This window comes from Trifolium pratense, linkage group LG7, assembly GCF_020283565.1.
Source record: "Trifolium pratense cultivar HEN17-A07 linkage group LG7, ARS_RC_1.1, whole genome shotgun sequence".
Taxonomy (NCBI): Eukaryota; Viridiplantae; Streptophyta; class Magnoliopsida; order Fabales; family Fabaceae; genus Trifolium; species Trifolium pratense.
Genome location: NC_060065.1, coordinates 38,656,875 through 38,672,476, shown reverse-complemented (window position 1 = coordinate 38,672,476; position 15,602 = coordinate 38,656,875). Strand labels below are relative to the sequence as shown.

At 29.3% G+C, this 15,602-nt stretch overlaps 1 protein-coding gene across 1 annotated transcript; it reads left to right on the top strand.

Moving 5' to 3' along the window:
- The first annotated feature begins 11,532 nt into the window (after positions 1 to 11,532).
- Positions 11,533 to 13,763, top strand: LOC123893878 (transcription factor MYB86-like). Its single transcript, XM_045943707.1, has 3 exons — positions 11,533 to 11,689; positions 12,090 to 12,219; positions 13,005 to 13,763. Exons 1-3 carry the CDS (start codon positions 11,560 to 11,562, stop codon positions 13,669 to 13,671), a joined length of 927 nt encoding a protein of 308 aa, XP_045799663.1. The 5' UTR covers positions 11,533 to 11,559; the 3' UTR covers positions 13,672 to 13,763.
- The last annotated feature ends 1,839 nt before the right edge of the window (positions 13,764 to 15,602 follow it).

The following is a 15,602-nucleotide window of genomic DNA, read 5'->3' as shown; positions in this document are numbered from 1 at the left end:
TTCAAGTGTGCATGACTGAAAGAGTTAATCATTATTCACTTGAACGTGTGAAAAAGAGAAGCTGAAAGCCAACTCTTAAATAAGACGTTCAGAGGCAGCTATGCTTCAAAAGTTGAAAAGTTTTAGAGGCTGTGAACAACAAACTCTGATTAAGTCTGTCTTTGGAAGATCAGAATTTGTAGTCTCAGAGGTTCACATCAAAGTTGACAAAGAGGAAAGAAGAAAGTACAACGTCGTAGAACTCCCTTGGATATCACAGCAGTTGAAGCAGTTGTCCTTTTGTCAGGAATGTAAATACATTAGTTCTCCTCATCAAAGCTTGGTACGGTTATTACCCAGATTGAAACGGCTATGCAGAAATCAGCTTGCAAGTTCCAACAAGCTTCTCAATGGTCATTTTCAATAGATCTTTTTCTATCTGCCTATATATATATATATATCGAGGCATTGGTTAACTACAAGAAAACATGTGTTGTATTTTGTAAACACCTCTGATAGTATATCAAGTGTTCAATCTTTGTAAACTTTCTTAAATTTGTTTTAAGTTAGTTGAAGTCTACGTGGTACCTGAGCAAGGAAGTCCTAAGTTAGGTACTTGGGTAAGAAAGTCATAACTTGGTGTTTTGGCAATTGTAATTAGTTGTGATTATAGTGATCTCCCTTGAAAGTAAAAGAGAACTGAACCACTCTCGTTTGTGCGAGGAAGCTGTATAAAATCTTTTGTGTTGTTTTCTCTTCTCTATCTCTAGCATGTGATCACTGCCTGAATGTTATACAAAAGGAATTAGTTAAGAGTTTTGTTTAAGTCAAGTTGAGATGTATCTTGTTAATTTTAAAAAAGTTCTACGAGAAATCAACTGTGTAAAACATGGAAGGTACGTTTTAGTTTTCTTTATAGAATCATAGAAATTCGTTTCGTTTCTAAATTATTTTGAAGGACTAAAATAACACTAACCAGTAATCACTTAATTTGATTTATTATTTAATGACTAATATTATTTATTTATACTCAAAAGTGCATTGTAAATCAGTCGGGATTGAAAGAACTCGGATAGCGGCATGGCCATCCTGAAATGGGAAAAAAATAAATTAGATGGACTTGACTTGACTTGGGTCGAAGAACCACTTGACCAAAGAACCCCATAATTTTTATCCTTTTCAATATTCGGTATCCGACTTTAATTTGAGGGGACCAATCTCACCGCCCAGTAGCGGGAGCTTCATTTAAAATTAGAGTTTTTTTTCCGCTTTGTAAGAATTAGGCTACCGAAATTGGCATCTGAAAAAAAAAAACGAAACTGAAACGAGAAACATATTTCAAAGACTCAAACCAACACCACTAGACCAACCATGGGTTTATAGAACACCTTAATTATATAATTTCCATTAGAATATCACTATTTTCGAAGTGCAAGATTGATTATTCACTAATGCACTTCAACATCATATGATTTATCTGTAGCCTTTTCTTGTTTCTCTAAGGGTTGAAATACGGTTTTCTCCACCTTTTTCCGAATTTTAATCAAACAAACATAGTGTATATGCGAAGCTTTCAACTGCTATGGCAATAATATATCTCATAACTTGTCATTTAATTGGATTGAATTTAATAGTTTGTTCCCTAATAGTAATAGTTTATATATGTCATTCCGACGGCTACACTTGTTACATCAATTGAGACTCCAAGACATATTAAATCATAGAAGAAATCACATAATATATATATATATATATATATATATATATATATATATATATATATATATATATATATATATATATTAGAATAAATGAGAGGCTTGGTGAATTACTTAACATCCTTGACGATACAAGAAAAAATATTTCTGATCAAACGGTTACTCTCAACAAGAGAGGATATACAAATTAAGTTCAAAACATACAACAATAATAACTTTTAATGATCATTATATTTCATCCTGTATTGAAATTGTAATGTTTAATGAAATGAGTTAAATTTATTTTGGTAAAAAAAAATAACATTTAAAGAGATAATAAATGAAGTTCTTATTTTCAGTGTGTTGGTATTTTAAGTGTAAGTTGAGTTTCACATTGGATAAAATAATGGATATTGAACACTTTATAATTGATATGACCTTGAACCTAATGTCTTAAAATTTTGAATTAAGATGTGGTGTCAAACTCACTTATGTTGTTGTTCAAGATCAATGTGATGATCTCAGGACTCCTCATGACCCAACAGTGGTATCAACCGATGGTTGAACTGGCTTTAACTGTCTCCTTATGTCAAAAGTCTTCCTAACAACGACGGTGCAAGTGTATGGATGAAAAAACTTTCGTTTTGATCAGGGGACATTCTCATAAAGAATGGATGGACTCACACTTTGAGGGAGAGCATTCTCATGAATGAATGAATGAATGAATGAATGAATGAATGAATGAATGGACTCACACTTCAGGTTCACTCATCAAAAAGAGACCATCTATATCAACATTTGATAAATCCGTATGAAAAAAAATATTTATTCTTAAAAATTGTGCAAAAAATGTTTTATTTTATACGCAACCGCAACATCTAATGAATTAATCACTTTCAAAAGTGTGGATAATTCTAATAGTTTTTTTTTTTTTGTATAAAAGAGGGCCGAAGTCCAGGATAATTCTAATAGTCATTTCAATTTGTAAGAGGTCGTTGCTTTGGCCAAGGTTGTTAAAACCGGACCGAACCGGCCGGTCGGACCGGTCGGACCGTGAACCGGGAGGTAAAGCGGTCCGGTTAAGCCTGAAAAACGGACAGCAAAAAACCGGTAAAAAAACCGTTCGAACCGGCTCGGAACCGGTCCAAACCGGTGAACCGGCCGAGGCGGTTTAGCGGTTCTGGTTTTTTTTCTTTTTTCAAACGGGTCAAAACACAGCATTTTTAGTTTTTTTTTTTTTTTTTAATGAAAAACACCATGGACAAACAAACACGCGAGGAAAAGGAAAACAAAACAGAAAAAATGTTTTATTTTTTATATACATGATTTGTTTAATAATTGATAAAGGTTTTATCTCCATGATTGATTTGCAATTAACTTATAGCAATAGTATGGATTAGATGGATGAAATATCAATTTTGTTGAACTTTTTGTTGAATTGGGAAGCTTGAGACTATTAACCATGGTGAGTGAATATTGATACTAGATGGAGTTTTGTTATGTACACAAGCATAGTACCAAAAAGAAGAAGAAGAATAAACAAACAGAGAAGGACACACTTTATCAATCAAAGAAATTAGAGATGAGTATTAAGAGAATATAGAAAGAAATTGAAGATGAGATTTGAGAGAATATGGAGGAGTGTGGCTGCTTGGCTGCTGCTGTTGTTTTGAGAAAGATTTGTTTCTCATTTCTATTTATTCCAAGCATTTAGGGTTAGGAGGACAAGTGGGCTTGGACCAAAAATAACATTAGGAAAACACACACATGAAAAAGCCCGCATAAAAATTAAATCTAACATATTTCTTTTACATTTTTGTTATTCATTTTAACTTTATCATGAAAATAATACTAATACTATTATAATGTATACTACGTGTAAAGGTTTTTCTTTTGACATATATGGTAACAAAAAAAAATTATGATACTATTGTTTTGCGTTAAAAAAATTATAATAAATTTTAGGAGGAAAAAATAATAAATAATTTTGTAATTTGTGTATATAATAAAAAAAATATATTTCATTAAAAACGGTCCGACCCGGTTGAACCCCGATCCGACCAATTGAACCTTGAACCGGTAAGCTCACCGGTTCGATGACCGGTCCGGTTTTGATTACCTTGGCTTTGGCACAATTTTAATTTATGGATAATTTAAAAGGTTAGAGACGCTCAAACTTCTCTTGCGCGCAAGATGCCAACTGTGGAAGTATTAATACTATATATAAAAAAAAATTTGTGTTAGCCCTGAATTCTAAGAGAAGGGAGCTATATCATAAATCTTTATTGCCAATGGTTTTTGGCTAGAAAAGTCTGGCCTCCTTGTTTATATAAACTGAGTGATTTGATTACCCTGTAGAAATTTTTTAGGTAGATATTATCTTATTAGTATGGTTTAAGTTGTGGGTGTAATACCACTTATACTCTTCTCTATTTATTGAGTTTTTTTTTTTTTTTACGGAATTTTTTGGGTTTTATCAATGTTGTCAGAACCGGACCGGTCATCAAATCGGTGAGCTTACCGATTCAAGGTTCAATTGGTCGGACCGACCTTCAACCGGGTCGGATCATTTTAAATTAAATATATATTTTAATTATTATATAAATAAAAATATATAATTATTACTCAATATTCCCTAGTTTCACACATTAAAAAGATAAAATGTCATAACGTCAATATAAAATAAAAACTTTAGTACATTAGACATAAAATTTCTAATTCAAACCAAATTAGAAATTATGTAATAAACTAAGTTCTAAAAAATATTCATTGACTATTAAAATTAGAATCATACAAAACAGATAATATAATATTTATTGACTATTAAAATTATATGCAAAATATCAAAACTATTAACAAAAAGAACGAAGCAAAATATCAAAAGGGAAATATAAAAAAGTGAGGCTAAAAAGAAAAAAATATTAACAAAAGTTCACTTCTTAACGTGGAAAAATTCTTTGATAGACACAAATATAAATATGAGATGTTAGGCACACTCACATAATAAACAAGCAAAAATTAAAGAGAAAATAAATAAAAATGATGTTGGTTGATGTGATTATATTACTTTTGATTTAAATTTTTGAATTAGTGTGTGCGCCCAAATAAAATATGATTTGAGTTTGTGCCTCCTCCATGATAATAGGTAACGCTCGCTTATAAAACGGGTGGAAACTGTTCCCTATACTTTTAGGCAACAATTTTCATGGTTTAGGCTACAATTTTGAACTGTTGTCTAAAAGCGTAAATGTTGTAGTGATTGTTGCTTTTATTTTATATCTTTAAATTAAATAAACTAAAAAGAATCCTAAAACATATTTTGTCTCAAATGTTCACACCCACCTGCTCATATGATAATACGTTAGGGAGAAAATTTCGGTTACTCTAAAAAAATAATACCATGAATATTAATGATTAAGGCAATAGATATGCTTTAAATAGTTACAAAGCTTAAAGCTACTTTATTTTATGATCAAAATTTCCTTAATTGACTATGCCAATGATGATATTCTAAAGTGAGTTTTCCTTTATTTGTGTGTATAAAATTTCCACAATGAGAGTCATTAGTCATTAATAACATTAAAATTCGACTTCCACAACCATGTCGGCAAGCCATAATATGATCCATAGTTAACCGTGTCATACTCCATCATCTCTTATTATAGACTTCCTGTAAAAAAAATGAAAGGTATTAAAAAAAGTATTAAAATAATAAATTTGTCCAAAATATATACGAATTTTATTTATTTATTTTTATCTTGAGAGAAAGAAAATGTAATTACCCATTTTCAACGGTAAATTAAATGTATTTTTGTAAAAAAAATCATGCATATGAGATTTTATAATAAAATCTTATATATAAAGAGAAAAAAATAAAGTGAAATTGGTCTTCAGATGGAGAGGATATTTTCTTCATATAGACTTCATTCTTGATTTAAGATTCGAATAATATTACATCGCTTAATAACATTTTAATTAATACAAATTTTATAAAATTCACATGTTAAAAAGTGTCACATCGGTTGCGAGATTACCAAAATATATATGTTTATAAAGTAGAGTCATCTTCACCTTAAAAGTCAATTTTGTAGAGTTGGGTTAGACTCAATTTTCAATTCTAATATGGTATCAGAGCCTCCTCCAATATCTGTTGGCCGCATGCTATCAGGTTTCTGATCAGACCATGCACCATTTATATTCGTGCACCAAATTCAATAATGCTGAACGTGATGGGGTATGTTAAGAAGTCTCACATCGAATTGAATTGTGCAAATGATTTTAGATTTATGAAAGTTTTAGCATGAATGATCTATATGAGCGGTATAATATCACTCAAATATTACATTAGTAGAATTTAATCTCTCCGCTAATATTTATATTTTGAAACAAAAAATATTAGTATTTTTAGTTTTTGGTGAGAGTGAAAATTTCACTATTTCATTCACATATTCTTCTTCTAGTAGACAAGAATAGAATCCACTAGGCAAGGATATTAATTTGTTATAACGGTGATTAAGCTATAAACTTTGCTTTAATTGAGTAATGCAAGAAACAATGGGATGGTAATGATAGCTAGTTTATTACTAGGGAACCTCACCAGCTCCATCGATCACTACCTCACCTTTTTGTTCCCCCTTTGTAAATTCCATATCTTGATTTCAATTTACTTGTTAGCATATTGAATTGTTGTGGGAGTTGAAGACATCTTATCTTTCATTGAATTTTCTTAATTAGAGTTTTGGTCTTTGTTTTTTTATTAAATCACTTATGAAATCGGTTCATTTATTTTAAAATCTTGCGGTTTTAATCTATAAAAAAATTTAAATTAAAATAATGATAATATTAACATATTTCAATTGACGTGTCTACGATTTTAATTCTTGGTTTTACTTATCTTTCGGTCGAACTTCAAATTATCAAGATTCTTACCTTGAACAGACGAAAACAACAAAAAAATAAATTTAAAATGGATCTCTATTTTATATCGCTATATGCTAGAGACGAAAATATCCGGCTGCTGATTTCATTTTCTTTCAAAAAGGGCTGTTTACTTTGTAAATTATTATTTTTTATTTTATAAGAATGAAGAAAAAATGCTAGTTATAGATGATGTGTATTTAGAAATAATGAAAATAATATTTTGACATTTTCATTATTTTTCAAAAATATACACAATTGTTCACTTCCAAAATTTGGTATCTCTTTATTAACATAAGTAAAACTAACACTAATTTGTCTCATAAGTGTAGCTCAAATGATAGCTACTAGGGATATTATTGGAGTGACGGGGGTTTGAACCCCAGATTCCACATTTCTTCACATTTAAATATGTGAGTTTAACCACTAGGTTACTTGACAAAAAAAAAAACTAACACTAATTTTAAGAAAAAATAATAAATATTTTCATATAATAAACACCCCTAATTTTTCATAATTTCAATTTTTCATAGTAGTAAAAATTTAATATTAATTATACTAAGTAAATTAAGCGACATAACTCAAGTCAAAATTATTCTCATAGTAGATATTGTACCTCTTCATCATATAATAAATCTTACTCCCTCCGCCTTAAAATATAAGAACTCATTCACCACTGCACGTATGCCAATACATAATTTTAATTACGAATATTTTCAATTCTCTATTAGTAAAAATTATAGAAATTTGATATTTTAAAAATATTCATCGAAACAAATCAAACAAGATGTTATATGATAATATTTACATTTATAAATTTTTAGAAAAATACGATAAAAACAACACGTATAAATAGTATATTTAATCAAATAAATTCTTATAAAATGGGACATAGGAAGTATTTTATTCCAAAAGGGGAAAGATAGATATTGTTGTACCATAGATTTGTGTCTATAAAAACAACTTTTCTTTCGATAACTTTTCTTTCAGCAGCTATTCAATAATTTGTCGGGTTACAAAATTTTAATGATTTTTGTCGTCTTGTGTGTCCCATTTTTGTCTTGTTTTCTTAATAAGATATAGGGGTAAACAAATAAAATAGTACTTATGAGCAGTTGGTAGGAAAATTAAATTTTATATATATATCGGTCTGAGTAAACAAATAAAAGAAGTAAAATGTTAATTAGTGTCCCCGAGACACTCTTTAAACATTTTAAATAATAAATTTTTATGAATTTTTTACGAAAATATGTGAAGTCAACATATTAAAAATTCAAAATTATTTTACTTTTTAAATAAATAATTTTTTTAAATAGAATGATAAAAGAGTGCCACAAAAGACACATTAATAAAACCCATAAAATAAAATCAATATTATTCTTTAAAAAATTGGTGCGTTGCCACAGTGCTAAATACATTTTGATATTTTTCAATATCTCTATAGTGTGGATCACCAGCTAAGACCTCTATATTATGAACTAAATATATCAATTATATTATTGACCCGTATATATCATTATATCTTACAAAAAGGATCACAAATAGTATAACTTATAATTTTATTTGAATAGGAGCATAGGACATAACGTACCAAATTTATTTTCAAGTTATATTACATCTAATATGAAACTCTTCCAAATTATATTCCATTTTTGCAAACCAAACATATACATGAATATTGAACAACGACACAAGTGACTTTAATTTGACACAACACTTTCACCCAAAATCTTAACTCACACTTGATAGATCTCAACATTTCCCCACAAGTGTGAGTCTCTCAATGTCTGTGATCCATCGCCACTCATTTATTGCTCCCACAACCAGACTTTGATACCACTGTTGGGCCACTGAAGGGGGAGCCTCACCGGACTGGATCGACACATTGGGCATTACTGACCACACAAGTAACTTTGTTACCTCACTTTCACCCAAAATTTTAAGGCATTCGATTTATGGGTCTTCTCACTTATAAAATGTTTAACCTCAACTCTTCCAACCAATGTAAAACTTAACTCACACTTGATAGATCTCAACATCTCTCCTCAAGTGTGAGTCTCTCCATGTGCACGATCTATCACCATTTATTTCTCCCACGACCAGACTCTGATACCACTGTTGGGCCACCGAGGGAGCCTCACTAGGCTGGATCGAGACATTGGGCATTGAACAACCACACAAGTAACTTTAACACCACAGTTTCACCCAAAATCTTAAGACATTGAATTTATGGGTCCTCTTACTTATAAAGCTAGTAGTCAACCCAACCCAACTCTTCAAACCAATGTAACTTAACTCACACTCGATAGACAAAAAATAAAATGCCATTTAATAATGGCAAATGCTAAATAGTGCTCCGGGGCACTCTTTAAGCCCTTAAATAGTAAGTTTTTTATAGAATTTTTATGGAAATGTGTAAAGTCAATCCATTGAAAATTGAAATGTTTAATTTTAATAATTTATTTTTTGTGTTTGTCAAGCCATATTAATGATTCTTAGAAATCATATAGACTTTCTTGAAGAATTGATAGAGCCATCAAAATGGACATACTAGGTACACCATTATTTTTCAACATCTAACCGTGCAAGTCTTAGTATATACATAGATAATAGATTATTCATTTTCATGTGTTTCTCCTATTGCTGAAGTACAATTGTGTCCGTTTTGGTGACTAAGATTTCTGTTTTGTATATTCATTTACAAGATTTCACAATGTTTAGTGTAAAATTAATGGTATTGGATTTTTCTTAAAAGATTAATAAATACCCCCTCCGTCCCAAAATATAAGAGAAAATTGGTCAATGAAAGTTGATGTATTTGGTTAAGAATTTGGACTAATACATCAATTTTGTTTGACTAATTTTCCCTTATATTTTGGGACGGAGGGAGTATGATATTGAATTTCAATATGGCTACAGAAGACACTCAATTAATTAATTAGTATAACCATTGAGATAAGGACACAAAATTATGAGTGAACCTGAAGTTTTAAGTCCAGCTCATTTTTCAAATGTGATTTGCATCATTAGCCAATGGGACCTTCTTTCTTTCTTTCTCCTTTCGTTAATTTAATGATTCTGTTTCTTCATGTGCATGTCATATTTGACCATTTATAGGTTGATCGAAAATTTTTAAAATATGGACAAGTAGCTGTCTAAAGGGAAGAAAAGTGGTTAAGTGTTTGCTTGATTTCAAAAAACAAATTATTTGTTTTTACTACTTTATAAGAAAACGTTAAATCAATAAAAATTTATTTATTTGGCTCAAATTAGAGTCTCAAATTTTAGATAAAGTACACTAATTTTTTTATCAACCATTTATTTTTTATTATAAAATTGTCACTTTGTTTTTATACTTTTTCTTGTTTCCAAATATCTAAACAGAAAACAGAGTAAAAAGATTTCCACAATTCTTTGAAAACAAAAGCAAAGAAAAAACAAAATTATAATTTTGTAATTAGAAGTAAAAATAAACAAAATATATTTTTAACTATAAGGTGAAATTTCTAGCCACTAAATTACTTGAGAGAAAAAAAAACTAAATATGTTTAATTATCTTTCAATTTTCAAATATTTTTTTGTAGACATATTTATTATTATATTTTTTTTGTAGAAGAATTTTTTAAAATTCCTAAGAATGCCTAAAGAAATCATTCAAAATTATATATTGACTTAATAACATGGGAGTAAAACCACTTGTACGATAATTTTCAGTACTAAAAGGTAGTACAACTTTTTTAGGAAAACAAAAGTTGATAATTATATAAAGACAAATGGTCTATTTGGATTGACTTATTTTTGAGTTTATACGAGACAACTTATACAACTAAATAAATTTTATGTATTTACATAAAATTATGAATTAACATAAAAGTTATGAAGACAACTTATAAAGACACAATTTTTGTTAGTGAAAACTTATGAATTAAGATAAAAGTTTATTTATTTGCGTAAGTTATTTTTATAAGCTGAAAAATAAGTCAAATCCAAATTATCCCAAAATACATATTTAAACTAGTATTCCATGTGAGTACTCCATCAACATAATTAAAATAACCACATTATTTGCAATCTAATGATGAGTAGTAAATTTTTGTTTATAAAATTATCCAAAAAATAAATAAAATATCGATATATTATTTTGAGTCTTATAAGTTATAATAATAATAATAAACATCACATATAAAATAAATTGAAACTGATATTGTGTGAAAAGATTGATAAGTATAATATATATAAAATATTTGTGTATATGAACATATAAAGATATCAAAGAGAGAAAAAAAAAAAACATACAAAGAATGTGTATGTATAAACTATTGAAACAGATTATCGCAGAACGAAAGATATAATTTCCATCTTCAAACTTCAAAGAACTTTTTCCAACTTTCATTTGTGTGGCACATATGAAGGCGATCCTCGTAAGGAATATCCTCTTTTACGTTTGTAAATTGATATCCCTAAATATTATAATTTCATTGGAAATACTATATATGGGACAAATAGTAGAAACATTATTGGAGACAACACTATGGGAAAAATAGTAGAAAAACTTAAAAAGCGAAAAACATGAAAGTGTCAAAACCCAATTAAGTTTCACTACATTGATTACAAGAATGAACAAAGTTTTTTTGTACTATGCATTTTTCAACACTTTTCAAAAGCAAAAACATTTTTCTTCTTTGCTAATTAAGGACTATCATATGTTTGTTTGATTAAATGCCTAAACGAATTTTGATAACGAGTGTAAATTTAGCTCAAGATTCATCACTTGCACTTGTCAATCATTCTAGTAACATGGTCCCACAAATACATATGTAGAGTGTGACTTTAGATTTTGGATATTATGACAAAGTGGGACCCATTTACTTTCTTGTCTTTGTATTGTAAAAATGTTTCTCTATTTATAAATGATGTGCTAAAAAACTCACATATGCTAAATTGTCTCAAAGTGTGTTTTTGTGAGATGGGACATCGTTGTTGTAACAAACAGAAAATCAAAAGAGGATTATGGTCTCCTGAAGAAGATGATAAGCTTGTTACTTATATTACTACTCATGGACATAAAAGTTGGAGTTCTGTTCCAAAGTTTGCAGGCACTCTATTTCTCTCTTTTCTCTATACTTGTGTGATTTTTTCTGATTTTTTTTTAAAAGTGTGTTAAAGGTTTTGATTATGAGTGTTTTTTTGCTACTTGCAACCATAATTTGGCTCGTCACATAGCGACTTTTGATGTTGTTGCGAGTTTGATGTATTACGATATAGAAGTTTTGGTTCTGCAACATTGTTCAAGCTGGCTTTTGTGGTTGAGTATAGACCTCCCAAATTCTAATATGCGCTCGCAGTGAAATTTTTTTTGTTTGTGTGTCTTTCTTATTACCACTCATAGCTTGCATGAATTTTTCCCTTACCATAGTTCTAAATTGTGGCCGTAATATAACAGTTTTAGAGGTTTATGCAATACTGCAATGATATATCGCAATAGTATATGTGCAGGATTACAGAGATGTGGTAAGAGTTGCAGATTAAGATGGACAAACTATTTGAGGCCAGATCTAAAGAGAGGTTCCTTCACCGTAGAAGAAGAACAAATCATAATTGATATACATAGAATTCTTGGAAACAGGTAATGAGTAATAAATAAAACCAAACACTCATCATATGTTCCCTCACAATTTATTTCTTAATTACACAAATTAAGAAATGTATTCAATGTGTCATCATGGGAAAGAAAAATTATGAGTTAGTTTATAAAATTGTCCTTCATTAATGATATAGAAAAAATAAATTGAATAATTGAAAGAAAAGAGAGTAATAAATAATTAAGGGTATAATAGGAAAACTATCATTAAATGTTTCATTGATAATGTAAAGTGACTTATAATTTGGTACAATTTTTTTTCTAAGGTGACTTACAATTTGGAACGGAGGGAGTAATTTCAAATTAGTCATTGACTACTTTTGACTCATTATAATTTATAACTGAGAGACTAATTTGTTGCCTTATAAAAATGTCGTGGGTTAGTTTTTATCGGAGATTGAAACTGAGCCGTAGAAAAATTTGTGAGATAAATTTGATCTTTTTTATTTATCAAATAGTCCAGTCAACTCATACACTTTAAGTGTGGAAAAATGAAGAATACAAATCTTGAATATCAGACACTCCAATAATGTCACATGTAGATACCCACTGAACTATATTTACGTGGCACGATATTTATTCTACCATTTCATTTTTCTGAAGTTTATCTTGTACTGTTTTCGTTTCTATATTTATATACAATATATTTATCATTAAAAAAATTCTAATGATAATTACAAGTACAAAAATATGAGAGAAAAATATCTATAATAGTATATAATAAAGGTGCTTGTATATTCATGAATGCATGCATTATTTGTCTGCTGCAGATGGGCCCAAATAGCAAAGCATCTACCTGGTAGAACCGACAATGAAGTGAAGAATTTTTGGAACTCATGCATTAAAAAGAAACTCATTTCTCAAGGCTTAGATCCAAACACTCACAATTTACTTTCTTCTTCTTCTCATCATAAGAGAAACAACTTATCATATCAAAATTCCAATTCCATTTTCATCCTTAGTTCACAAATGCCACTAAATACTAATAATCTCATTGAAACAACTCAAACTTTTGCTTCACTTCAAACTCCTTCCACATTTTCTCCCTCTAACCAATATCAAACATCTTTCAATGTAATATCAAATGATCAACTTTATGTTTCCGAGCAAGAACAACCTCGATCATTAACCGAGAACATATCGAACATGTGTTCTACTTCTTGCAATGAGAATAGCATTTGGGTTTCAAGAGATGATGATTTTAGAGATTCAACATTTGAAGAAGGAATTAAAGCTCAAGTTGAGAAAGAGAAGGAGAAGATATGTGATGAGAAAGGAATGAAGGACAAAGAAGTTAATAATGAGAAGGAAGATATCGAAATGAATAGTTGTTTTGAGAATTCTAACTTTGATTTTGGATTGTTGGAGAGTGTACTTAACTCTGAATTTATATCTCATGATCTAGATTATATGGATGAACTTGCATGGAACTTTTAGACCATGATTTAATTCTCATGTTCATAACATTTATGTACATATATATTATCGGTGAGTTTCCTATGTATTAATAATAAGAGGGGTTAAATAAATTATTCGTAAAATATATATATATAGTTTTTTTAATTTAGAGTTACGTTCTCACTGTGGTGATCGTGATGGCAAATATACCTGCAAAACAGATTAGCATTTTTATGCAGGGGCGACCTGCACACATGTGCAGAATGTGCGACGGCATCGGGCCTCCAAATTTTGAGGGTCTCAACTCAAAATTTTGAGATCCTATAATATTATTTATACCTATAAAATATCAGAGGTATATTAATAGATTAATTTTTAGGTCCTAAAATAATAGTTATATATTGTTAATGTTCATAAAATATCATATCAGTTTTACTTTTATATTTATGCAAATTTCAGAAGTGTAAACATCCAATTCCAAACTTAAAAATTTCGCAAAACGAAACTTTAAAGAAATGGATGTGTCCCAATCTGAAATGTTTGATGAACTAACCCTTACGAAACTTTAGAAACAACTTGGTTGACAATAAGGTCCAAATTCCAATACCAAAGAATTTCTTTCACGTTGAAGTATGTTGGAGTAAAAAAGAAATAAAATGAAAAAAGAATATCGTAAATGTGACAGTTTTCTTTTTACTAATGTGACAAAACAGAGAAAGTGACTAGTTTACTCAAATGAATGACAATTTCACAAAGTTGACTAACTAAATTTACCAAACCCTTTTTACTAATTTTTTACTTTTATGACTATAATTACATCTAGAATTCACCTCAAATCTGTGAGTTTTTTTTTTCCTCTTTATTTCTTTTTGTTTTTGTTTGCATCCTCTTTATTTCTGTTAGATATATTTTTGTTTTATAGGTCCTTTGGGCTAAAGCCCATTATGTCTTTGTTTTGCTCTTTTTTATAGCCATTGCAACCCATGCTAATATATATTTTATCCACACCCAACAGAACTAGGAACAACCCATGCAATGGCAACCACTCACGAAAGTTGCTTTTGAATCAATAATAGCACCCAACAGAACTTTCAAAACATACATTTTTATAGTCAAGATATCGAACTCAAGTGGTTAATGAGCTCCTCCTAGGACAAATCGTTCGGGAGAACCATAATTTAATTTTTGGTATGAACAATTTTTAGTCAGACTTTACTTACCTCACGACCGAACTCTGGATTACCAGGGGCCCTTCCCTTGAGAATCAGAGGGTTAAAAAATCAAAAAAGAAAATCTACATCTTCACTAAAAAAATTTGAAACTTTGCATAGGTTAAAAAACTCAAAACATCTGAAAACTAAAGGTGTGTTTATTTTGTAATATATTTTTTATTTTCAATTTTTAAAATATGTGTTGATTTTAATTTGAAAAAATTTAAGAATTTTGAAGGGAATTAAAGTAGTGCAAGTATAAAATAAATATGGTTTAATATAGTGGTTTAATATTACTGTAAGTGAATTAATATAGTGCTTTTTTTTTTTGAACTGCAAAACAATTTATTAATAAGGCTTAGCAAAATTAATATAGTCCTTTTCCTTTCAATACAAGAAAAATACTTAGGTGGACTTTACCATTTAGAAATTTTATTTGGTCACAGTAATAAATTATTATTTAATTATATTAAAAATATACAATATTGAATTGATTTATATATCTTACTAATTTTTTTTAATGTGAATGTCACCAAATAATATGTGACTAAATAGTTGTGACCAAGGAAGAATTGCTCTCAATATACAAATGTTGTAGAGCCAATCTATTGAAGCAACCACTTGGTGTCAAACCATTCATAACCTTTGTTTATTCTAATTTTCCTTTATTGTATCCTTGAGTGTGTGACTAAATTTCTTGGCATGCTAATTTGTTTTTTAGCTCCCAATACATATTGAAGCTAAGCACTTTTGAAGCAT